At 40.9% G+C, this 25,821-nt stretch overlaps 1 protein-coding gene across 1 annotated transcript in view; it reads left to right on the plus strand.

The window, feature by feature from the left end:
- NPAS3 (neuronal PAS domain protein 3) overlaps positions 1-25,821 on the plus strand; it is an 815,671-nt gene that overhangs the window by 688,289 nt on the left and 101,561 nt on the right. Inside the window, exon 6 of the mRNA XM_015563843.1 lies at positions 1,984-2,158. Within this exon, the coding sequence (XP_015419329.1) occupies positions 1,984-2,158 (175 nt within the window). The remainder of the gene's footprint in view (positions 1-1,983; positions 2,159-25,821) is intronic.

Consider the following 25,821-nt stretch of genomic DNA (forward strand, 5'->3'; position numbering starts at 1 on the left):
CTCCTCCTCCTCCTCCTCCTCCTCCTCTTCCTCCATACGATTGGCTTACATGAATATTCAGTAACCAGGACCCCTAAAATTCTACTGGATCTCCCACCTGTGTTGTCATCTTATCACAATCCATGGTCTGTGCCAAAAGCTACATTTCAGTATTAGAGAAAGGCTTGGAGTTTGAGGAAAGTGACAGAAATATTTATTAAAGTGGTGCACTTGGACTCCATGAAGAATGAAAAAGAGACTCCCTCATATTCACTAATCCCCAAACAAAATAACCATCAAGAAATATTAAAACACACATTTTATTAGTTTCATTTAATTTCCTAATTGCTCAAAGTCAGCTTACCCATTTACTGCTGTGTGAAATGCTTAGAGGCAAGGCGCACATTAAAGGGATTATTTCCATGTAATCCCTCCCTCCCAGAGGGTAGGAACTGATCACTTATGAATTCTGATTTACTCTCTGTAACAATATCAAATGGAGGAAATAGTTATTGTAAAATGATAGAGTCAGGAGTAGGGTAATACAGTAGGAGAGTGTAATTTAATAGCAGAGAGAAAGTACCTCATTTTCGGTAAAACTTATGCGAGCCTTTTTCAGGAATAGCTATTAACCAAACTGAATTTAGCCTCCCGTTTTTCTGGCTATACCTCTGTTAATTGATAGATGGTGAAGATGTGTAGCCTGTTAAGATTTTAATCAAATAGGGCCTGGGAGTGGATGTGCTCATCTTCCCGGGACTTGGAGATCTGGGGATAGTGATTGCCCGGGGATTTGGCTCTCTGTGACAACCCTCCTTCTCGCAGGAAAGGGTGCAGGCATTCAGGTGGAATTCGGAGGCGTGAAGCAAATTGCACAGGAAAGGTGATGAGATAGGAAGGGGTTTTAGGTAAATATCCACCAAGAAACTGTGACCCCCTGAACTGGCATTTCCTGTGGCACATCATAGCTGGCCCGAGCCCATGCAACTGCAGAGGACTGGGAAACCCATTAGTGACCCGGGGAAGCGTTTTTTCTTGTTCTGTTGCTGATCCATCTCTTCCTGTCATAGTACCTATAACCCCACTACACTAGTTTAGGAGCATGATTGCTATTCTTGGGAGGAAGGAAGCGCTATAGCATCAGAGGAGTACAGAGGTAAGGCCGATCCTTAGCAGCAATTTCTGGCCCCTTAGCACTGAAACAAGCAGTTTCTCCATTTCAGGCTGAGCCCCCTCTGATATTTCCTATTCATTCTCTACCTTCAGGCTCAGCCTGATACAAAGAGTCTACAAAATAAAACATTTTAAAGCCCTCAAGGAGATTTGTACCATGAATTTTATTAGATTGAAGGCAAAACAAGCTGATACCAGCAGAAAAACAAAATGGCCGCTGCAGACCCCAGCTGACCTCTTTTGCGTGGAAAATTCTCCATATGATTACAGAGCTAATGAGTAATATTTAATGAAAACATTATGCCTTTGCATATATTTGTAAGCAGCACTTCTTCCATTTAAATTTACATAGAAATAAGCTGGTATGTAAAAATACGCATCTTGGGAATCTGTGTGCTTTAAGGAAAACACTCATCTGCTGTCTCTGGCTATTTCTATACAAAGCTCCAACTTCTCAATAGAAAACTGGAGAATTCAGTCAATCATCCGGCTGACACCCAACATGCGAGCATTTGATGATGCGTGGATGACACAGCTGAACTCAAGGCAGCCTCACCCACATTTCACAGGATGTTTGGGCTTTATGCAAACAACAGTGTTTGAGAAAAAACTCTCCTAAACAATTGCTAAATAAATACATGTGAAAAAAAATCTTTCTCTTTCAATTTCAAGAATCCTTAAGCATTTGAGGATAATGACTTGGAATCATGATTGTTTCGGGGGGCTGCGTACCTTTCCTTTTCTGCTCAGACTCTGAATCACAGTGGTCCTGAATATGACATTGAAAGCCTGTGACACCTCTCTTTCCCACTCTTTCTCTTCCCCCTGTAGGTGGAGCTGACAGGCAGCAGCGTCTTTGACTATGTCCACCCCGGGGACCACGTGGAGATGGCAGAGCAGCTGGGCATGAAGCTCCCACCTGGGCGGGGTCTCCTCTCCCAGGGTACCACTGAGGACGGAGCCAGCTCAGCATCTTCCTCCTCCCAGTCAGAGACCCCCGAGCCAGGTGGGAATTGCAATCCCAACGTGTGGGTTGGTGGGCAGGACCTTTGCCAATGATTGCACACAAGTTGCCAGTGTGAAGAGATTATAAATAGGTTTAATGGTATTTAACAATTCCATGCAGCTTTCTGTCCCAGGCAGTAATTAAATAAAGAAGAGATTTGAAAATAAGGAGACATTCTAATAAGTATAATCCAGGGATCTGATTTCAGTTGAACAATAAATATAGAAGGCACTAGTGCCTTTAGTTTCATTGTCAAATTATTGGAGGGAAAGGTTCAGATTTAGAGAGCCCTCTTCCTTTTATTGTTACCGTGGCTAAATGTAATGCATTTATTTATTATTCAGCAAAATCTATAGCAGGGTCTTTTTGAATATTAGCTTACAGAGAATTAAAAGTATGAGGGACTTGCAGAAATCTCAATTTCTTTTTTTGTAAGCATCAGAAGGTACTTGAAAGATGTGAACAGATAAATTAGGGCTAAAAAGAAAACAGAAATGGCTACATTTTAAACTGCCTTTCTACCCTCAGTATTTAATTAGATCAATTGTATAGAGGAATGAACAGAGGTGACATTCCTCATTGGGATTCCTTCCAGGACTCTTATAGACTTTGCATTCAGAATGTTCCCATTTTCATTGTGTTGTACTGATGATAATTTAAGTATTAGGGGAAAATCCATTTATAAATTAAACAAAATGACTTGATATCCATCAGTCCCCTAGTTCATCAAGCTGTTCAAACACGGGGAAGATTGGCTGGTCGGCCTGGGTCTTCCGAGAGCGCTGGTAATTAGATCTGCGAAGGATTTATTCTTTGCTGATTGGGGCTTTAAATTAATTGAAGTTCCACATTTGTGGTTTTGTCCTTTTTGTACTTTTTTAGAGGAGATATTTCATATTCTTGTGTGGTGGAGTGATTGGCCAAGCAGCACTGGTTTAAATGTTAATTTTTCTCATGAGAAGTTTAAGATTTTTAATGAATCAAGGCCTGATTTGAAGTGCAAAGTTTTATTTGCTTATTTAAGAAATTATTTTTGCACTCTAAAGATGCTTGCCTTTATTTGATATGTTGTTTTAAAACAGATTCACAACACAAAAGCATTTTTATAGAGATAAAAACGGGGGGGGGGAGCTCTAAAGATTTCCACTAAAATAACTGTACATACTTCTAAGGAAATACTTTAATTTGACCTGCTTATAAATAATCACAGCGTGTTTGCTCACACAGAAGGAAAAAAACATAGTTGTCCTTTTTTGGAAAATAATTTAATTCCATCTAAAACCAATCCATGTTTTCTCATTTGGGTCACCTGCAGCTTGTAGGGCAGTATCTGTCCACAAGTGAGCTTCCTTCTCCAGTGAGCTCCACGCCTGAGAAAGAGAGTAGTGAAGACTGCTCTTTATTACTTACAAATGAAAATTTCGTTGGGGGGTGTGGTCACATATTCTTACAGCATTGCTCACTGACTTTACTGAATAGATGTGTCAGTGAGATCATGGGAACGGCTTTTTCAGTCGTTAGGATGTTCACATCTGGGCAGATGGAGACGCAGCACAAGCACGTAGTTGTCTATTCCTTCATGTAGACTGGGACAGGGGAGCCTGGGCTGCCCAGGAAAATCACTCAGTGTGTAAGAATCCAAGTTTATAAATCTCCATGTGAACGAAAGCCTGAGCAATGTGGGCTTTGTTTCCCTGAATCACAAACTACCACTTTAAGTAGGATTGTCAATAATCCTTTCATCTGACCTCCAACCTACAGAGCCATCCCTTTATAGCAAAACCAATACGTAACCTTCCAGTCTCTGCTGGAACTTGCTCCTGATGGGAAGCTAAGTGGGTACTAGGCTACCCACTCCTGCGGGGAGCAGCTCTAATAGAAATGATCCCTAACATGGAGCCGAAGTCTACGTTGCTGTAGCTTCTCCCTCTGATCCAAGGTCTACCCTCCGAGACCACATTTTCAGATTCACTCCTTTCTGCCCATCATAACTTCTCAAATATATGAAATCACTTACCCCGAATGCCCCTTCCTCCTGCCTGCCTTCCTTTCCAGGTCCAACCGCCTCATTCCACGGCCATGATGCATGTTCCTAAGACTCTCGCCACCCTAGTCACCCTCCCCTGGCTGTGCTTCAGTTTGCGGTGACCCTAGAAAAATATGAGTGTAGGAACTGAGTGTGGCCCTCTGTGGCCTTTCTCCGTTCGGGCTGCTGTACTTCTCTTAACACCACCTATGGTGGAACTAGGTCTTCTTAGTAGCCCGCTTACACTGCTGATTCACACCGAGCTTGATGTCTCCACAATCACAAACACGTTCAGGGTGACTGTCACTCGGAAAAGACTTTGATTGGGAGGAAAATATCCACAGCCTGTAAACCCGTTCTGCTAGGATATCCTAAGCTGGAGTCCAAATCACACCGATTTAAGGTTGCACGTAGAGCTCGGCTAGACCCGGGCCTTCTCTGAAGCACAGTTGGCAGAAAGCAACTCTAGGTGCACTCGGAGCCCTCAGCCCTCACCGGGCATCTTTTCATTCTGGGTTTTAGAGTAGCATACCCCCCTTAAGGCTGTGCTGTCATTTAACAGTTGAGGTGTGATTGAGAAGTTACTTGGGTTTCTTTCCCCTGCTTTCTTGAGCCAAGCTAACTAGTAAAATCAAAAACTCTGCTTTCTAAGCACACTCCTGAACAACCTGGGCTCATTAGCGACAGTCGCATAAGAAGGTTTCTCTCCCTTGATGGCGAGGGTCCCTCCTGCCATTAGAGAAGGGTAAACGCACTTTGCTTTCAAAGTCTGCAGTGTGGGTTCTTTTCAGTCTTTGGCTTGAAAAGGCAATTAGACTGACTGCTCAAATACTGAGAAGCGGGGTGGGGAGCTCCCTTTGGCTGGATATCCTCACTAATGCAGATCATTGCTCCAAGGGAATTACTTTAAAAGTTCATGTCAGGCACTACATCCCAAAGCTGCTTATGTTTCTTAAAAGCTGGAAGAATTTTAACAAGATTTCCTAATTCCTAATAACGCGGAGGAACATTTTTGAAGAGTGTTCTTCGTTGCATCATAATCTTTTAAACTCTGGTAAAACACAGATTCTTTGTGAAATAATAGTATAATGTGGTGGGAAAGGGATATCAATATGTGATGATTATGAAAATGAGGGGACTGGTAGGTAGGAAAATTTTCAGAAGCCCTGATGTGTTCACTGTAGCATTACTAAATGACTGAAATCTAAACAACATTTGGCATAATAATAAAAGGAAGCAAGTGACTAAACCGGCCTAAGAGGCATGATACTGTGCCATGATCGGAATTCCTTTTCTTTGAACTGCCAGTCCTTTGATTGTCTTGTCTTCAACCAGCCTCAAGATAATGAGAGAGCCCTAGCTGGTTTGGCTCAGTGGATAGAGCATCGGCCTGCGGACTGAAGGGTCCCAGGTTCGATTCTGATCAAGGGCATATACCTTGGTTGAGGGCACATCCCCAGTGGGGAGTGTGCAGGAGGCAGCTGAATTGATGTTTCTCTCTCATCAATGTTTCTAACTCTCTATTCCTCTCCCTTTCTCTCTGTAAAAAAATCAATACAATATATATTTTTAAAAAAAGATAATGAGAGAGGGGAAAAAAATTTGTAGACTGGACAGCAAACCCAGATAAATATTTTATATGTATGCACATTTCTTAATAGCTTAGTAATATCTTTCTTTTAGGGAACTCTTAAGGCAGGTGTAAGAAAAATAAATAGGCAGCCGTATTGAAAGTGAAGGGGTTCCGGTGTGCCTGTCCGGAGCTGCCCCAGCTGTCCCCCAAGCTCCTGCCCCCAGAGAAGCACAGAGCCTCTGGGAGTGATGTCTGCGTGGGTCGTTTTCTTTTTGTGGATCTGCGTGACTCTTTTCCTCACTCTTAATGATTCTGTAATCTTGGGATTATGAGTGCTACCCTCTTACTAAATTTCAATGCTGTATCTTTTAAACACTTAATAAGCAGAAAAGCAGCTCTTTTAAGAAATCCTAGAGCAGTGGTTCTCAACCTTCTGGCCCTTTAAATACAGTTCCTCATGTTGTGAGCCAACCATAAAATTATTTTTGTTGCTACTTCATAACTGTAATGTTGCTACTGTTATGAATCGTAATGTAAATTTCTGATATGCAGGATGTATTTAGGCGACCCCTGTGAAAAGGTCATTCGAACCCCAAAGGGGTCGCGACCCACAGGTTGAGAACTGCTGTCCTAAAGGAACTTTGAAAATCTCCCTGTTTTGGCAGCAAAGAGTAATATTACTCAGGTTAGGTCATAACATTGTTGGTTTTACGCCTTCCTCCTTCTTACTAAAACAGGTTGGTTTTCCTCCAATTATAAAATTAATTCAATTTGTTGTAAAAAGTCCAGAAATACAGGAAACAAAAAGCAACCAACATGGCATGACCCCCAGAGAACCCCATGTATGTACTCTATGTCCATCCTTCCCGGTTGGTTTCTGCTCCTATACACATGTACGGTCATGTGGTGGGGTTCCTTTGTTTGCTTAAATAGCATAACACACGAGTACATGCTCTGGTAGCCTGCTTTTTCACTTTTCCTGTCATGTTTCTCACTATAACATAAAATTTCCTCTCTGTCTCCAGTGGTTTGTTTCCCACCAGCTAACAATCAGTTCCCAGCTATAGGACCACTGTCAGGAGTCACGTGCCTGGGTCCTGCTTTGGAGGGAATTCAGTCAGGACGAGAGGTTCTTGCGGCTTACTGAATGGGTGCGAGCTCATAGAGGGAGAAATCAATACTGCACCAGGAATTAGACAATTTAGCAAAATGTATGAGACAGTACTTTTGGTGAAGGATAACTACAGCAACACCATTAACCATTTGCTGTCTAAAAATAGAGGTTAAGTTCCACGCAGATCTAGCTTGTTTGCGGGAGCAGGTTGGGGGAGGGGGGGGGCGGTGAAGATAATCATTGCAGTAGAATGATCTCTATGCCCTTTCGCCTACTGTATGTCCTGGATATTTTAAAGGCAAGCAAAACTGAAGCAGTTGAGTACTTGCCTGGCTGGAAATAATCTGTCTTTTCTACATATGCCTCTGTGCTACGGTCCATTTGATCAGCTCCTGTTTCTACAGGAGCTCTATTCTTCTGAAATCATTAGACAATTTTCACAAGTGATATAATTAGAGGAACAGATGAATATAAAAAAGTGTCTGAGGTTCAGATCAATATTTTGTTTGAAAAACTGCTTAGATATGAGATACACTCGTACTTTTATGGGTGAATTATCTACCACCTAATATAGGGTTGTTGGGGGTGCAGGGTTCTTTTCTTCTTATTATTGGTTCAAGTTTCCTATCAATGAATTGAATTTAGAAGTCAGGCAAGGGGAAAACATCTTCCTAACCCCACATCCAACCCCAGTCCCCAGACAATGTGACTGTATCTACCGCACTAGCTGCCGTACTGCAAATGTCAAACAGAAGGTGTAATGGATTTAATATTAGTGCTGGCCAAGGTGTTGAGGGAGCTGTTAATAATGACACTCCAGTTATTGATCTGAAGCCTTTAAAAATCAAAGAAAAGTGAGAGATCTCCTGCTGGGGAAAGGCACACAGTGACTGGTTTTTACTGCCAATATATTTCTGCATGTAGAATAGCAACTTTTTGGAATTATGTTATCACCATTAATCTCTGTGAGATTTTTGGAGTCATTATATGTAAGATAATATCATGGGAGACTGCTCCGCATGCTAATGCTAAGAGATCAGGCCAAGTTCTTTCAGATACAGTGTGGTAACCACGACATTCAAGTTGGCAAATGGAAGGAGGTTTATTAGCAGTTGACTTATTCTTGATGACAATGTTGGATCCACTGGAAGTGTAAAATACAAACTGTATAGTCACTAGGACAGCTCACCACTGCTGCCTTTTAAAAACCCTGATTATAAGCCATAGTGACTCACTTCAGATGGAAATGAATTTTGTTCTTGCAATTAGTGTACCTTTTCAGGAAACTGGTGATTCTTCAATCTGAGTGGCAGTTTGTATGCGATGAAATTTCTGCTTTCCATAGTCCCCAACAAATAAATGAAATTAAAATGTATAATTTATGTTGAATGTTTATCAAACTGTAAACACACATTGAATTCTTTTCCATATTCATATAATATCAGCAAAGATAAATCCATCAGATAATGTACCACGGTTACCTCTCATGAATTGAATAGGAAATGGCTCTGTACTGCAGCTATAGTAATGGTCCAGATATGTGCACCATCCCCACACTGGCTGCCTCCTGGGAACCCAGGTGCACATGGAAGTGTCACATATCATAGTCAGAAAGCAACCTAGCAAAAACTAATATTTTCATAACCCAAAGGGATCATCAGTTCGACATAAAAACTCAGTTTTTATCCAAAACTTATAAAAATTACTAGATGCCTGGTGCCCAAAATTCATGCACTGCCGGGTGGGGGGGGCATCCCTCAGCCCGGCCTGCACCCTCTTATAGTCCGGGAGCTCTCGGGGGATGTCTGTAAGCCAGCAATTGGACATCCTTAGAGCTGCCACAGAGGTGGGAGAGGCTCCCACCACCGCTGCTGTGCTCGCCAACCTCCACTGTGCTCGCCAACCGTGAGTCCGGCTTCTGGCTGAGCAGCACTCCCCTGTGGGAGTGCACTGACCACCAGGGGGCAGCTCCTGCGTTGAGCATCTGCCACCTGGTGGTCAGTGCGCGTCATAGCAACTGGTCGTTCTGCCGTCAGGCCAAAACCGGCTCTCCGATATCCCCGCAAGGGGTCCCAGATTGTGAGAGGGCGCAGGCCAGTCGGAAGGACCCCACCAGTGCACGATCGGGGCCAGGGAGAGACACAGGAGGGCTCCAGGAGTGTCTGGCCCATTTCATTCAGTCCGGATGGGCTGGATCCCAGCAGCAAGCTAACCTACTGGTCAGAGCATCTGTCCCCTGGTGGTCAGTGCACATCACAGTGAGCAACTGAGTGGCCTTAGCATATCATTAGCATATTACGCTTTGATTGGTTGAATGGTCAACTGGACAACTGGACAATTAGCATATTAAGCTTCTATTATATAGGATTTCTTTTCCTTAGCTATATCATTGTTATTTTTAAATGAAATAGAAATGACCTTTCACCCCTCAATGAAAATGACATGTATGCTCCAAAAATAAGCCAGTACCATTACAAGGAGATCCTGGCCACACTCAGAATGCTTCCTTGGCCTCAAAAAAGCTACCTGATGCAGTACCATTTTTTCATGCAGGAAGTAGTCTATTCTTAAATGTCACCTTTATTCCAGGCTAAGCTGAATAAGATCACTTCCCCAGAAGGTAATAAATATTTCCCCGTGCTCTCTTCTGCTGTGCAAGGCCTAGGCACGCTTGTCATCTCTTCTTGTGTATGCTCACACTTTGTAGTGTGCTTGTCTGTGTACAATGAGAACATTTGCAAGCAACCTTGTACTTTTAGGACCTTGTCTGAGAGAAGTAAAGAAAAGTAGGGTAAAATCTCTTTCTTCCCACAAGGCTCTGCTGGCCCAGTGCCTGAGCTACGCCCTTCCAGGCCAGTTCCCAGAATGCACAGCGGCATCCTTTGAGGCTCCACACCAGGGGTCCTCAAACTACGGCCCGTGGGCCACATGCAAATACAAATACTATATTTGTTCCCATTTTGTTTTTTTACTTCAAAATAAGATATGTGCAGTGTGCATAGGAATTTGTTCATAGTTTTTTTAAAAACTATAGTCTGGCCCTCCAACGGTCTGAGGGACAGTGAACTGGCCCCTGTTTATAAAGTTTGCGGACCCCTGCTCCACACGCCGACCTGTGAGAATCTGTGCTGATGACTCATGTGGCTACAGAAGGGCAGCCTCCCTCTGGTTCCAGAGAAGATGTTGGCGCTCAGCATAGTTCGGTATGACATTCTGAAACGTTTTCTTTCAGAATTTAGAACACAGGGGTTGTGGCTCCAAAAAGTGCAGCTTTTATATAAATGAATACAGTGGTATTTACAGGGTAGCAAATGGTTCGTCCAATAATAGAAACACAGACCTCTTATCAGAATACAAATAGGTTCACTCAGTTTATATGTAGCATTTTTTCCTAAACCTATTGAAGGTTTAGAAAATCAATTTTTTAAACCCATTATTTTTAAGTTGTTTTATATAGCTTTTCAGGTCATAATTTTGACTTTTCTTTACCTGTAGTGATAAGGGGTACATTTTCACAGTTTCTAAAATGAAACTCAAGATAAATTGTTAATGGCTGGCCTGTTCTTTCCCATTTTTTTTTTTTAAAAATGTGGTGGTCTTTGTCATTGGACAATTAAAAATTGTAGATTCTACTTCTGTAACTTTTGTCTTGAACAAAGCAAATGCTATTTGCTTTTAATACATAGCACTGCAAAGAAATTTCATCGCTGTCCAAATTATAGCATTCTGAATTCTTCTGCACTAAAGAGCCGGTGAAGGATCGGTTACCTGGCATTGACTGAGCTTCGCAGGGTGCACAGATCAGAAGAGGCAGAACTGGCTGGAAACCATTTCCACCCCCAGTGAGCAATTTACTCATGATTGCTTGGGGAAAATGCTGGAAATATTGCTTCTGTGTAAAGTTTGCAACTTCCAGTTGTCAGCTCTTTGCCAAGCACTTTTATCCTGAGTATAACTTTAGCAGCAAAGTGCACTCAGGCCACCGTGATAATGGCTGGCGTTCATAACCAGCATGATGTATGCAGAGCACAGAAACTGCTAATCACAGAAGCTAATTCACACCCTTTCCCTCTGGGGCAGGTCAGTGTGTTATCCTTATTTTATAGATGAGGGGAGAGTGATGGAAATTCCAAGTGGCTTGCCCCAAACACAGGTTTGTTTATCAGCCAAGATTAGAGTTAAGGGTACAAAATTAGGGACAGAGTAGATGGGAAACCTAGGAACTAGACGGAGAAAGGAGATAGGACCCTGGTAGGAATCAAACCAGAGTAATTTTCTCCAAAGGGCTTCTGAAGTCCAGAGAGAACCCTGACTAACCCTGTCCGTGCGTATTTCATTGGACCAAAACATCTTTTTTAAAAATGCAGTCTCTCACTTAGGACTAAAACTATCTAATCCATTCCTCAGCCTTCCTCCTTCCATTGAAACTCCAGTGGCATCTGAATTAATTATGGGCAGAATTCAGCCCTGAGTCCCTTGGTCCCATTAGGTGCCTGCTTCCTCTGCCAGGAGCACAGCCAAATTGTCTCTGCATTTGCTCTCTGCTCCACTTGGCCAGTGCTGGGCCAGGCTCCCTGCAGCTTCTCTGGGCACCTCCTTTCAAAACCAGCCCCCAAGGCAGGCATGAGATGGAGGAAAAGCAAGAAGAGCAGGGAGTCCATCCGGAGGTGCCATATCCTCCAGGAGGCATCTGCTCATGAAACACAATCATGGGTTTCTTGGGACCCATGGGAAACATCAGCCAACTATTGTGAGCTGACAAAGCAGCTTGAGAGAGAGAAGAACCTATATCTTCTCTCTACTTGTTATTAACCAAAGGGAATTCTCTTTCAAAACCCAGGCCCACCTGATAATAGGGATTGTCTAGGATTCAGTAACCATTGAGTCCATGTCTGCCACATGTTGGGCATTGTAAGAAGCACTGAGGAAACACAGATGAAGCTCCTGCCTTCAGCAGCTGACCATCATGTGAGGGAGAGAGCGTGTTAATACAATGCAGCCGTGTGATGGCCACAATCAGGCGCTACAGTATACGAGTAGGGTAGGTTCTATTACAATCTGCTGCTCCTAGCAGCCTTGCCAGCCTATCTCAGGTTTGAAACTGCAACCCTGAAATTAACAGCCCAGGAACATTGCTTCTTTGGAAGCAATTTGCCTTGACATACCCAGACATACATGAACCACGACTGTCAGGGACTTAGAAGTACATTGTCAACGGTTTTATGAGTTTGTTTGTTTGGCCTTAAAAATGCCTGCTGTCTGATAGGTTCTCGGGAATATTACTTCCTCTGGCTATTGATCTCCCTGGCTGTAAAGAAGAGCTGGGAGCGGAGGTGGCCCATACTGCCTCCTTTCATTAATACTAGGCTGACTTTACTGACTGACATTCAGGAAATGCTAGCTTTGGAAACTGTACCGACTCTTTCAAAGCTTTTTCTACTCAAGGTAGAACTTTTTGCAAATACTCGAATGCAAGTACTCTAATTAACATTAATGATAATATGAATAGTTTTCATTATGTTTTACCTATACATTCCAATTATAATAATAGGCATGTTTTAAGTAATTTATTTCTCAAAATGACCCTCTATCAAAATTGGAGATGGTAAAAGGCTGACACCACACCAGTGAAGACTGTGGCCCTAGGATCTGTTTTGTTTCAAGGACGTTGCTAGGTGCTTACAGAGAACCCAAAAGGTAGAAGCTGTGACACCTGCCCTCAGACAACTGATCACATCAGGTTTATACACAGTCAACAACCAGAAGGAAAAAAGGGAGGGATCGTGCTGCTATCTCACTTCAGGCACAAAAAAAAGGCAATTGGGGTAAGAAATCAGAGAAAGGCTCAATTGTCGTGGGTGGCTTTGATGAGGGCTGACTCGCATGCCCCACAGAAAACCAACCTAAAAGGTAGAGATGGTCACCCAGAGGCCCATCCCAGTAGCACTAGGGAGCCAGGAAGGAGCCCTGTCTTCCTCACTGAAGCCCAGGTGTGTGGGCCCGGGTCTTGGAGGAGCAGGACTGCAGGGGAAAGCACCTGAGATTCGTATGGTAAATTCTTAGGACAACTCATTAAACAGAGCAGTGACCCAATAAAAACATTATTTGATGACTAGTACATACGAAAATAAATTTTGAATTTGGAAGGATCCTCCCTTGGGGAGGGTGACACTGTACAACTACCTACGGACCCCTGAATGCCCTAGACAACCGAGCTACTAATATTCACTGCATGGATGCCAAGTGTCAGGCACTCTGCTAAGCCCGTTATAGGTGCTGCCTCTTTCATTTCTCACAAAATACTATAAAGAAGGTACCATTATTTTTCCCACTTTACAGATGAAGGAACTAAAAAAAAGGGGGGGACCTTTTAAAAAAAAAAAACTTAGAAAAATCATACAGGTGGAAAGCTTAGAATTTAAACCCAAGCAGCCTGGCACCAGAGTTTCCATCCTTAACCTTTCCACCAGGCTGCTTCTCAATAGCCACCTAAAGTAGTTATCTATCCTCCACCTGGACCACCAGCTGGGGGCACTGTCCGTCCTTCCTAAGCGGCTCTATAGAATAGTCTTTCTGAGGTTACGTTGATTCCTATCCACAAGTAACTTATGTTCACTGAAATTAATACCTGATCCTTTATTTTTGCAAGAATGTGCAGGATGTGTTGAGTAGAGTTGACTGGAAGCAAAAGAAACCATTCCAAAGGCCATTTCTTTAATTCAGAAGAGAGTGAGTAGTCCTGGAGAAGAATTATTAAGAGACCTTGAAAAAGGGAGAAATGATGACTTGAAACTAAGGTGATAGAAAAGGGTAGAAATGTACCTCATGGTCACTTGTTAGCCAGGAGCTAATTATGCAAGCCTCAAGCTTCCACATAATTAGGATTGATGATACCATCTGCCTACTTTTACTTTTTTTTTAATCAATTGGTCATAAAATCTGGAAAATTTTGAAAATTGCATATCCTATTTATCATAAAATAGAAACATGTAAATTCTCCAGGGTTCAAAGCTTCCCCCCTCTATGGTTTATTAAAGTATGTCCTGTGTTTTTTGGTAAAATATCAGTCTGTTTGTCAATGCCTCTCACTTATCCAGGGACATCCTCTTCAAATAAAAACACCAGTAAGAGCAATGGTAAAACTGGTGACCTCACAGAGAATTAAAAGTCTCCTCTCCTGTGTCCAGCCATCTCCTTATTACACAGAGAGAGGGTTGGCAGATTGGGTAGAACACTTCTGTAACAGCAAGAGAGATGGCCAGATGCCCTGGCCGTAGGTGCTATATGTGGACCTACATATATAAATAAATTAAGAAACTCATTTCCCATAGGCCACCAAGCAGTCATGAGATGTTAATGACTTTTAGTCACTGCCAACCTGGACAAAATTCAAGCCAATGACCTATGGGTGAAAGGCTCCTTATGTCCCATTACCAATCCCCTGAGCCATCTAGTCGCCGGACAAGGTATTTTATCATACCCAGCATAGTGCCGCACAATAGTCCAAATTCCTCTACCATCAAAATACCTCTTTCTACTATCTAAAATAAAAGAGCACTTTGAAGAGGGGCCAAAGACCTCGATCCTCAATATGAAAGCAATGGCAATTAAAATAAATAAATAAAACTTTTGGAAGAAGTTCCATGTGGGAATATAGACACACATATACGTAGCATTGAGTGATTTTTAAAAATTCCAATATTTTTCATCATGTTTATTTCACGGCACATTTGATTCTGCCTCTGGATATTTAGTAAACTGACATATCTTGAAGTTCCATTAAAAAAGTCATTAGTTTTAGTTTAACATTTGTATAAAGCTGATTCGTTAAACCCATGGTGCTTTCTTTCCTAGCTTGTTTTTAAGTGTCATAAATAAATGACTTAAATGTCCCACAAGACAAATGTTCTTTAATCATCTAATGCACTCATTTATCCTAAGCCTTAACCTTAGTCCTAAATTAAGTCTGTTGCAAAAACATAACTTCATCTACAAACACCCATCAATCCTACATGCTTTTGATAAGCACATTTTAAAAACATAAACAATCTGACAGTTGTCAATCTGGGTGAAGCCTAGGCCCATTTAAGAGTTATTTGCCAGGAGCCATGTTTCATGCCCACACCACCAATAGAATTTTAAGAGAATGGCTGGTATTCAGGCCTTTGCTGAGAGTCCGTATTGTGAAACAGGAGTGGGGATGCGGCTTACCAGAGCATAAAATGAAACAAAGACGAAACAAAAGATAAGCCTTATTCCACATCTGATACATTCTGGCTTATTTGTTTGGGGAAACTATTAGTACTTTGACCATGTTGTAAATGCATGAAAATTTCATGATCACATATTTAGTAAATCGCATGCCATGCCTTTGATTAATTTTCATTTGTTCATGGTCCTAAAACTCTGTCAAAGGAATCAGGTTGCTCAGAGCTCCTACATGAGTAATGATCACCGAGAGGTTTGGTGCAAGGAGAAATGAAGTGAAGATTTAATGGAATAAACACTTGACTAAATTGGGTACTTAATACCTCATAACTAAGAATTGACATAGTTTGCTGAAATCTTATCTCTGACGGATCCCATGCTTAATTCTGAATTAATCTGCATGTGTTTCATTTACCGATGGTACCGTTTTACAGTGGGGCAGAGATAATCTTCCTGTTTTTCCACTGGTTTCGGAATTATTGCCACAGAGCCCCTTCGGGTTGTTGGATGCTCCGCCCCATCCCCCCACCGGGGCTTTAAAATTTTTTAAAAATAGATAAGAGCATTCAGCAAATAGCTAGATTGAGAATAAACTCAAAAATTATCACCAGGGCCCTTCCTCTGGCACAATTTGTCAAATCTGCTGATAGAAAACAAATTCTATTCATAAAGATTTCATTTGGGAGTGGGGGGGACTCTTGTGATTTGGTAGCAATTCAATTATAGTTTTGTGAGATAGTGAGCCCGGAGAGAGAATCCAGACTGACAAGAAATATGACAGGACAGTTACAGAGTGTTTATGCAATTAAACTTTCACTGACAATACCTGCAGAATGATGAATGCGTGGGCGGAGGTGTGTGAGCGCAGGCAATGCCCCACAAGTATCGCCCATTTTTCATTATTACACAACTGTTCAGATCTCTCAAGAACAGCCTGAAGTGAGGTGGGAAAGAGAGTGCTGTTCTGCAGCATGTTAACCAAATGCCTTTTTTCTCATTCCCTCCCTCCAACCAGTCTTGATGTTGCCATATGATAAAAGAACATCTATTTTAGAAAAATGTTTCAAAAAGATTAAGATTTCCCTTGCACTTGATAGATATTAATTTTGGACACCAAGGGAGGGTTTTATTTTTTTTCCTTCTGCAACTTTATATCACTTCCTCACCGACAGAATAGTGCAAAATTAAACTGTTGGGTTATTCACTTTATGCAAGCAGGTGCAAAGGGCACTATAAAAGTAGGATTTTACTGAAGAAAGAAAGGAGAAGCTTAGAGGCCTTTTGTAGAGAACCACAAAAGCTTACAGAGGAGGTTCATTTGGTTGGGCAAAGGCTGCATTCTAGTGCCTCTGCCTTCCCAGGATACAATCTATGACATCAGGAAAGTTGCAGGGCTTCAGGCCTCGAAAAGACTACGTGGGCTTTTTCAGGTTGTTAACAACCTTCTTTGGTGGCTTTATGTGAGACAGTCAGTGTTTTGGTGTGATTTTTAGCTTTTAAACCAGCATTGAAAGCATATGGATGTCTGAAAAACAGCTGGAATGTCGTTTGTGCAGACATCCCCTTGGCAAAGCCAGCAATGCCCAGGTAAAGACTGAGCCCGTGGCAAAGCCGTTCGGACCCCAGAGCCCGGAAGAGTCACTGTGCTGAGGGACGGAGAAAGCCTCTCCAGCCTGTGGCACAAAGATGCAAAGGGTTGAAGTGAAAACCACACGTCTTTCCTTAAAGTCCATACATCTCTTTAAAGTAATGAGAATGTCCCTCTGGTGGGCACTATGCTGTTGTCCGTGTCTATGCGTTTTTTTGAGGGAAAGGGTGTGAGGGAAGTAGAAGAGGGTCAATGGGGGGGAAGTAAATTAATTAGAATTTCCTTGAGGACAGAAAATTATATCTGTCCTCAAGCCATTCGCTCATTCATTTTGACTGCTGGTAAGCTGTTATGGATATGTTATTTGGTTGGGTATTATTTTGTTTAATGGTTGAAGCTCCTTTGTTAACATTCATATCTGCGTTGGGGACATTAAAGGCCTTGAACTTTGACTTAGAAATACTCAGTTGTTATGACCAAGCCCCAGCGTCGCTTCCTGGAGTTGGGTCCCGACCCCAGGTGGAGGCTACTGTTGCATGCCCACCGAGACGGCTGCTTCCCTGCCTGAGCTCGTGATTCAACACGGAGCTTCTGCGTGTTTATAATGGAGATTATTATAAACCTCACTCACATCTAGACACTCTGTTTACACGATCCCATCAATTGGGTAAATTCAGTGAAATGGCTGCCCACTTCAGTATCAATAAAAATCAGTCAATTGTATTTGTATTGCAAGTGGGTTGACCACACAATTCTGTCAAAATGACCAGTTCAGAAACCCTATATAAACCATGGTCTAAATATGAGAGTTTCTTACAATCCTCTCTTTTTCCAAAAAGCTACACTCTATTATATCCTCAAAAAAAACTTTGATTTTTGTCAAATGTGATTGTTAATATGCACTAAAATTAATAGTTAAGAAAATATTGTTCCCACCTTACTTAGGTGTTAAAATTACACAGTGGTGTTCCTTTATTTTCAAAAAAACAAACCTAATCCTGTTAATTCAAAGTGAATAACAAACAGGACTAAGACTTTCTCCCAAGTTGTTACATTTATTCAACCTGCTTGTGTTTTGTTCTTCATCATAATTATTTCCAAGTCAAATCTGCACTGATTTCCTTGCGGACCCGTGTACCTCTGACTAACTTAAAGAATTGAGCTGGGATAATTCACACAATTCCTCAGGGGTCATGTTCACTGTTTTTTTTCAAGGACATTTTTATTACAAAGCTGATGAAATTTGCATATTAATTCATTTCTTTCAATTTTTTAAGATTAAATGTTGTCAACATGTATCAGTGCAAGGCTCTGACAGTGCTGATGAAATGGGTCAGTCAAGCTTGAACATTTAGAGTAATGCAGCCATCTGCAACCCCTTAGCCCCTTGTGGAGCTCTGTGCTACCATTGTAACTTGATTAAAAAAAAGTTTTATTCAATGCAAGATATTAAAACATTATCTAAGAAATGATACGTGTTAGTCTTCCCATTTACTCAGAAAGAGAATTTGACAACAAAATGTATCCAAGGAGATCCTTGCTGACTTGGAGTTAGTGATCTGTCAGTCTTAATTAAACCATGATCAAGAAAACCCCCCAAAAGTTTTAAATTTACTGAAGGGAACTTAGGAGAGAACCTGAGTTTCCTCTCCTGGTGAGACTGAATAGTCTGTGTTCTCAGAAAGCTGTGAGAATGGGGAGAGCTGATAGTGTCAAAGGTGTGTTGTGACTTATGTCCCAGTGTCTTCGGAGGTAAACCTGCCCTTCCTTTTAGACACGGCTAATAAACATGAAGGTTCTTTGGTCACAGCTATAGCCCTCACAAAATGGGACCAGTATTTACATGGAGATCTTTATTTCTGTCCACATATCCAACTGTAACATTAAGCTGTATTGATCTTCCCAATTTCCTTATAGGCAAAAACATACTTCCAACAGACACTCTCAAAAAGCAAGCCCACTTTAGTGAGAAAGCCCTTAGAGTTACATGGCCTTTCTATGGGATCCCTGATAGCCTTTTCAGCTTGCTTATTTCTCTCTGTAGAAGTCTCTTTGCAGTGTACATACCTCCAATAGATTCCACAGGCCTTGCAAAAGAAAACAGCGTTGGTCTGGCTGCTGAGTTTGAGTAGCAAGGAATCCTACCACCACATCACTTCCTCTGGCCATCCTACTGACATAAGCACCTCCATAGCATGAAAAGGCCCTGCCTGTACCTTGAGGTCTTGACGAAGACCTCACAGAACCACATGACCCAACTTTTCAACTCCTGTCTCTGCTTGCAGATGCTCACCTCTAGGGAACTTCTGTAGTAGTTCACAGTCTTTAAAAAAATTTAAAAAAGCATTTTCTTTGAATATAACTTAGAGGTAAGACTGGTCATATACTGCCCACATTACACTCTAATTGTCAAGGTTTTCATCCTTTAACAATGCATATACACTGGTTCATGCCTAAGGAGAACATTCTCCAATATATGTACAACACAATTAGGTGGAAACGTTTGTTATCCAAAGTGAAAAAATAAACAGAGTAAGAAGGGAACAACAGAAAGAGATGGTAGTCTCAGAAATGGTTTTTATCTTGATTTTGAATTAAACTCCCCAACGCATATTGGATTGAAAAATCAAAATCAGACTTCACATTGTCAAGTTGGAAAATGTCAGATATGAAATATTTAAACTGTAGAATACAGTCTTCGACTTTGGGTTATAAAACTTTAATTTTGTGAGTTGGTAGCACTCCAATAGTTCAATATTTTTAATTCTACAAATCCATGTTTATTAACTTTCAAGGTTTAAACAGTATCACCAAGTCTATTGAAACTAAATTATTCTGACTTGTGAGAGCTATAGGGTAGCTATAATTTGTTTTCTATTTCTACATTAGTGACAAAGACAAAAGAAAGAACAAATAAAAGGAATTGATTGCCACAAAATCCCTTTTTATACTTTCAAAGTGACCTAAAACTCTACCTTATGATTAAAGCAAAGAATCAAGCCTGCAGTTTTAATTATGGGGTTTTTCCTACATAAGTCAGGCAGTACTTAGATAGGGCTACCCCTATGTCATTTAAAAAATACCTTCTATAACATTATTGCTGGGGAGCTAACCGTATTCCCCTCAAAGAAGAATATTGCCTTTTTACCTCCTTCTTATTTAGGAAGTATGAACTGGGTATCCTTACAATGGTTTTTAAAACCTCTACCTCAATTTCTTGATTAAAGGAGAATACCAAATTTATTTGCTAATATAAGTGATAACTTCTCATCTTCCTCCAGTTAATGCTCTTTTCTTGTAACTCCCCAAGCACTTCTTTCCTATTCCTGGTAATTATCTAACAGGTCACTGTTAATTTATTTAGCATTTGTCAGCACCTACTATGTGCTAAGAAAATGAAGTCCTTTAATGGGATGGTGTGATATCACAGACACAGCTCTACCCTGGGAGAGAGAAACCCACATTACACTCCTGGCTCTGTCTCTACCAGCAGGCTCCCCTTAAACTTGTATTTCAACCATTTGAGCTGCCTTCCTTCCCCACAAAATGGGGTATTTACTCCTGGGATTCCTGGAAGGTATTACAGACATAATATGAAAGTGCTTTAAAAAAAAAAACAACAACAACCTGAAGTGTTTTAAACAGCTTACCAGAGACACACATTTGGTAAATAGTGCAGCAGGAGTCTTTCGAGGTTATCCTGTGATTTTTCTGTTCTTCTAGGTGAACACTGCTCTCTTGGATTTTTCACACTCTAATATCATATCCATAGCAGCTGCTGTTGACTTCAACATCCAAGTTAGATTATCCAACACGGTTTTGATGAAATTTATTCCTCCACCTAACTTAATCTGTATGTAATTTAGTTTGCTGCCAGGGAAGGAAAGTACATTTGCTGCAAACTCAAACTCCTGGTTGCTTGCAAGAAAATTCAGTATGTTTTGTTTATTGCTTTTGCTCCATATGTAATGTATATGACTTTGTGAAGATTTGGTCGGGAATGGGGCGGGGGGAGAGGTTGAGGAGTTCCCCTTGCAGCCTAAATCTGCTGAACATGTGCTGCAAAAGCCTACCCTATGCCTGAGTCACCCAAATCAACTTGGAATACCAAGTTACTCTCCTAGGGGCTATTTTCTCTGCAAACATATGAGCTTGCAATCCCTGTTTCTTTTGGATACATCCACTGATGGGTCTTTTCTGGGTTTCAAAGTCTTGTCTCTCTTCTACTCCATGCCTATGAAGCCAACCACTGCCATCCTGGGTGCCGTGTTCGCCAACTTTAGAATGCAGGGGGATCTTGTTCAAAATGAAAATTCTTCTCACCACCCCTTAGTATCCTGACACCTGGTTCTATCACTGAACCTTTTCTGCGTCGTCTTTTTATCTTTATAAACCTGTTTCCCATGTCAATGAGGTGCGGTCCTGGTCACTTTCTCTGAGGGCCAAATTTACCCAGGCAGCCGGCACTCACATAGCCAGAGCTCACACTGCAAATCATCCAAGGGTTGGGTGAGCTTCTGTACTTGGAATGATTGCAAGTTAGGGTGAACAGGTTTCAATTAATTTATTCTCCAACTCAGAAAGCCTTGTCTCCTTTTTGTTTGTTTGTTTGTTTGTTTGTTTGTTTGACATATAACTTATGAGGGGTGGGGAGAAGTTGAAGGCAATATGTTTATGGTATCAATACAAATAGAAGTTCAATCCCTAATAATGCTAGTGAAATAAACAACTAACCCATCCTCCAAAAATATCCAGATCAGATAGAACCTTAATCAGTCTTCTCAAGTGGAGATAGGGAAGTATGGTAAACTGATACCCAAAATGATTGTGGAGACATACACTTTAAAGTTGTAATTTATCCACAAACCGACTAAAGTAGTAGTTCTCAACCCGTGGGTCGCGACCCCTTTGGCGGTTGAATGACCCTTTCACACGGGTCGCCTAAGACCATCCTAAATATCACATATTTACATTACGATTCATAACAGTAGCAACATTACAGTTATGAAGTAGCAACGAAAATAATTTTATGGTTGGGTCACAACATGAGGAACTGTATTTAAAGGGCCAGAAGGTTGAGAACCACCAGACTAAAGCTTCATGAATAAGCACATCTATCACATGTCCATGTGTACTCACAACACTATAGAATTATCTGTTATTTTTCTCTATAATATACTGATTTTTATTTTATGATTTATTGAATGCTATTATTAATATTTTTATACTGATTTGTTTAACATATGGTCCTATTAATGGTGGTAAGTGACATTTTAATGAGAGATTGTTAAACTTGGTAAGAATTGTATAATTAGTTCTTCAGCCTAGCATACGCAGGGTAACTGGTTTTTTCCCCTCAATATGTCTTTCTCTCAAATGGGTACAATTATAAGTGACTATTAGAACTTTTCATTCTGAGAGAACTCCCTATGCTGAATATTTAAGAAGAATGTCTTCTTTCCACTGTACTTGGAGTGAATAAAGACTTGTTTTGCAATTTACTGTTTGCAAAGCCCCGAGCCAGAGCTGCACACCAAGATGGTAAAAGACAGGTTACACAAGTCATCACTTACAATCACAGGACAAGAAAGAACTACAAGGTGTCAATAGACATTACACCAGGGGTCCTCAAACTTTTTAAACGGGGCCAGTCCACTGTCCCTCAGACTGTTAGAGGGCCGGACTATAGTTTAAAAAAAACAACTATGAACAAATTCCTATGCACACTGCACATATCTTATTTTGAAATAAAAAAACAAAACGGGGACAAATACAATATTTGTATTTGCATGTGGCCTGTGGGCCATAGTTTGAGGACCCCTGCATTACAGGGTTGATGTCCAGAATTTCTAAAAAAGAAATGTGTATTAGATGGTTTTTTTCCCTTTTTTGATTAGGAAATAGCATAAAAGGAAGTGTTTTTAATTATGAGTAAGCAATCTGGCATTCGCCATTGAACTGGGCAGTTTCTACACTCTCTAAGAAGGAGATAACGTCTTGGTTATTTCATTCATCAAAGCTTAACTTGCTTCAAAAGATGGATCTCGTTAAAGGGACTCTCCAGCCCTCAGAAGGTGTCACAGGGTGCTACAGGAATATCTTATGCTGTAAAATAATTTTATTGCCCCAAGGAGATAAATCACATTTCTAGAACTTTAAAAAAAAATTCTCATCATTTTAAGTATCCATCTTGCTTTTCAGGTTATTCTAAATTGGTGGTCACCTACCCTAAATGTTAGCTTTAAATTTTCTTCCTCAAGATACATTTCACAAAGGCACCTTAAATATTCTAGCAGAAGTTCCTATTTAAAAAATAATCCTTTGCAGGGGAAAAAAACATATATGAAAACTCATTGCACGTGTTTTGCTATTTCATAAATAAATAGTCTATAATTAATCTATAATGCAACTTGGCAAAATTATGCCCATAGGCTAAAATATTATACTGCCATTATAAAGATATTGAAGGTGTATATTCAAATTCAGCACAAGTTCTGAGCTATTAAGCAAAGAAAAGCAAGGGGCAGAACAATGTATGCATCCCCAGAGAATACCTGCAGGCACATGTACTAGCGAGCACATGACACATCTCTGCAGGGACCCGTACGAAACAGGACATGCTAGGAGCTGCCGCTAGGGTAGTGCTAGGGACGTGGGGGTCAGAGCTGGGAGGAAGGCTGTTTTCACTGTAGAACCCGCCCCATTGCCGGAACTTCCTTTTAACCACATGACTGCTTTAATTTTTATTTTAATGTTTTTAATTGTTGGAAAACAATACTAGACATTTAAAAGCTGGGATAATCAACAACTTCTTTAAAATGTCATTAATTAAAATCAAGTCATCAAGTAAATGCAAAATTATGTTTTAAATATATTTTTATATGACAGTATCCTTTTATAATGAAAACAACCCATTTCTCCTCAACCAAGTGCATTCTCTGAGTAAGTTCTGGGAACTCTGGGACAATCTGCACTAAATCACCAATCGGTTAGCTCTCCCGACCCCTTTTCTCAGACAGGGAGGGCGCCAGGGAAGTGTCTGCATTCGCTGAGAAGGAGAAGGCGAATCAGGATGCAGCCCTGTGACCTCTGGCAACAGATATGCTCAGTGTGAAATGGGTACTAATAGAACTTTCAATGCCGAAACCCTTTGCCTGAGCTAGGTAATTAGAACCATAATTCAGATTTGGGATTTTCTCTGAGGTTTCTCAGCTTATGAAGTCAGCAGAACAGGGTTATTAAATCATAGCCTAGTACCAAGTCAAAGAGATTTTTCTCAACAGAGAAGACAGGGAAACGGGAGCACCCGCGGAGCAGGGCCGAGGGTGAGGCGATGAACCCGTCCACAGCACAGCTAATGACCTGCTTTAGGGGCACAGCTCATATATTCCAAATAACAGGGGGGAAAGAATTCCAAATAGCTTAACATCATTAAACCCAAAATGCTATTGGATCCTTCCTCTGTGGCATCATAAAATACCTTCTCCAAGTGGAGAAGGGATGTACTTGCTGTAAATCATGGGAAGTTTATGCCACCCCAGATGCAAACTTCGAACTAACTTACTCACTCTGGGGAAGGTTCATGCGGTTGCTTTGTTTGGGGGTTTGGCTTGGTTTTTTTTTAAAGCAATAATAGTCTTTGTAGGATGGCTGCCGTGTCAGCATTTATCTTGAAACTCATGGATATGAGTTCTGACTAGAGTCACCTTTCTGACAAGTGTTATTGCGACTGTGTTTTATATCCCTGTTCAGAATGGTTTCTAATGATAATGCTCTGTCTACCTCGCTGCTTCCCACTAAATTATAGATGCCACGATGACAGGGCAAACTGCATCCGAGCGCAGAGCTCGGCTCCTCTGTGTGATGTCAGTGCCTCCACCCTTCTGTGCCTGGAATTAAAAGTGGGAAGCAAAGATATGCAAAACATTTGTGCTTAAAAATAATGTTCTGTCAGTTATTAAACAAGTGATATTTCATTTAATCAGCTCAAGGGATTATTTTAAATGAAAAGGCAGTGAGGATGATTTTATTAACACATTCCTGCCCTAGAGTAATAATTCTTTACCTGCCTAAATTAAAAAGTTATAATTCAGTCTGTCTAGAGGAAGAAGTTCTGGGTGATTGGATTTTATTAGTCCTTTTATTTTCAGTTGCTCACAATTGGAGGTAAAGGCTGAAAAGCTTATCCTACAGCAGTGAGAATGTTTTAGCTACTTAATAAATCACCCCTTCTCTAAACGGTGATTGTACCCAGGACTTACAAAGCAAGTGCGCTTCAGAATATGGTATTTTATCAAAATGGGGTCCGTCTGACCAATGCACTTACATATTTGAACCTCCTACAGTACATTCCACTACACATTAAGACAAGGTGGGAGTCTTAGCTACCACCCAAAATATGTTTCTAAATGTTATTGAATTGTCAATTGCATATAAAGCCCTATGCTAGGATCTAAAGGAGAAAGAGACAAAGGGATAAATAAAATTGCATTTCTGGTCTTAATGGAACTTATAGGCTAGGAGGGGAAGCACCTATTGAAACAAAGCATGCAGGGAGTCAGTGAGACAAAGGGCGAAGGACAACTGAATGGAAGTAGCTGCCTCACATACCTACCCTGTCCCAGTGGAAGGAAGCGTGGACATTGAAAAACCTTTTATGAATATGGTGATTTACAGTTTACCAAGTGTTTTCAAATACAGGATCATGTTTGCTCTTTTTAGTTCCAAAACAATACTGTGAGGTTAGGAGAATATTATTTCCATTTTACTAATGAGAGAACTACAAACAGAGAAATAAATTTTTCCTGGCCATTGATCTCATGATTTAAACCTGAACTTCAATGTTCTTATTAGATTTAAAGTTCTTATTAAACTTATCGAAGCAAAGGTTGCTAACCTGGGGATCTGTTTGGTCCTCCCATGTCAAGTGGAATTCCAAATACAAAACTGTGTATACGGGCAAAAGTGCATTGTTCTTGGGAAACGAGTTTGTTCAAATCCTCAAAATGGACCATGATTCCAAATGTGAGTAGGAATTACTATTCCAATAGAATACTTCATCCGTTTTCATTAATGTCACTGAATTGTTTTAATTTTTTTCTGGAGAACAGGCGATGGCCTAAGAGTGCCAGCTTGCATGGCATTTGGACACAGC

Source organism: Myotis davidii, unplaced genomic scaffold (genome assembly GCF_000327345.1).
Source record: "Myotis davidii unplaced genomic scaffold, ASM32734v1 scaffold116, whole genome shotgun sequence".
Classification (NCBI taxonomy): Eukaryota; Metazoa; Chordata; class Mammalia; order Chiroptera; family Vespertilionidae; genus Myotis; species Myotis davidii.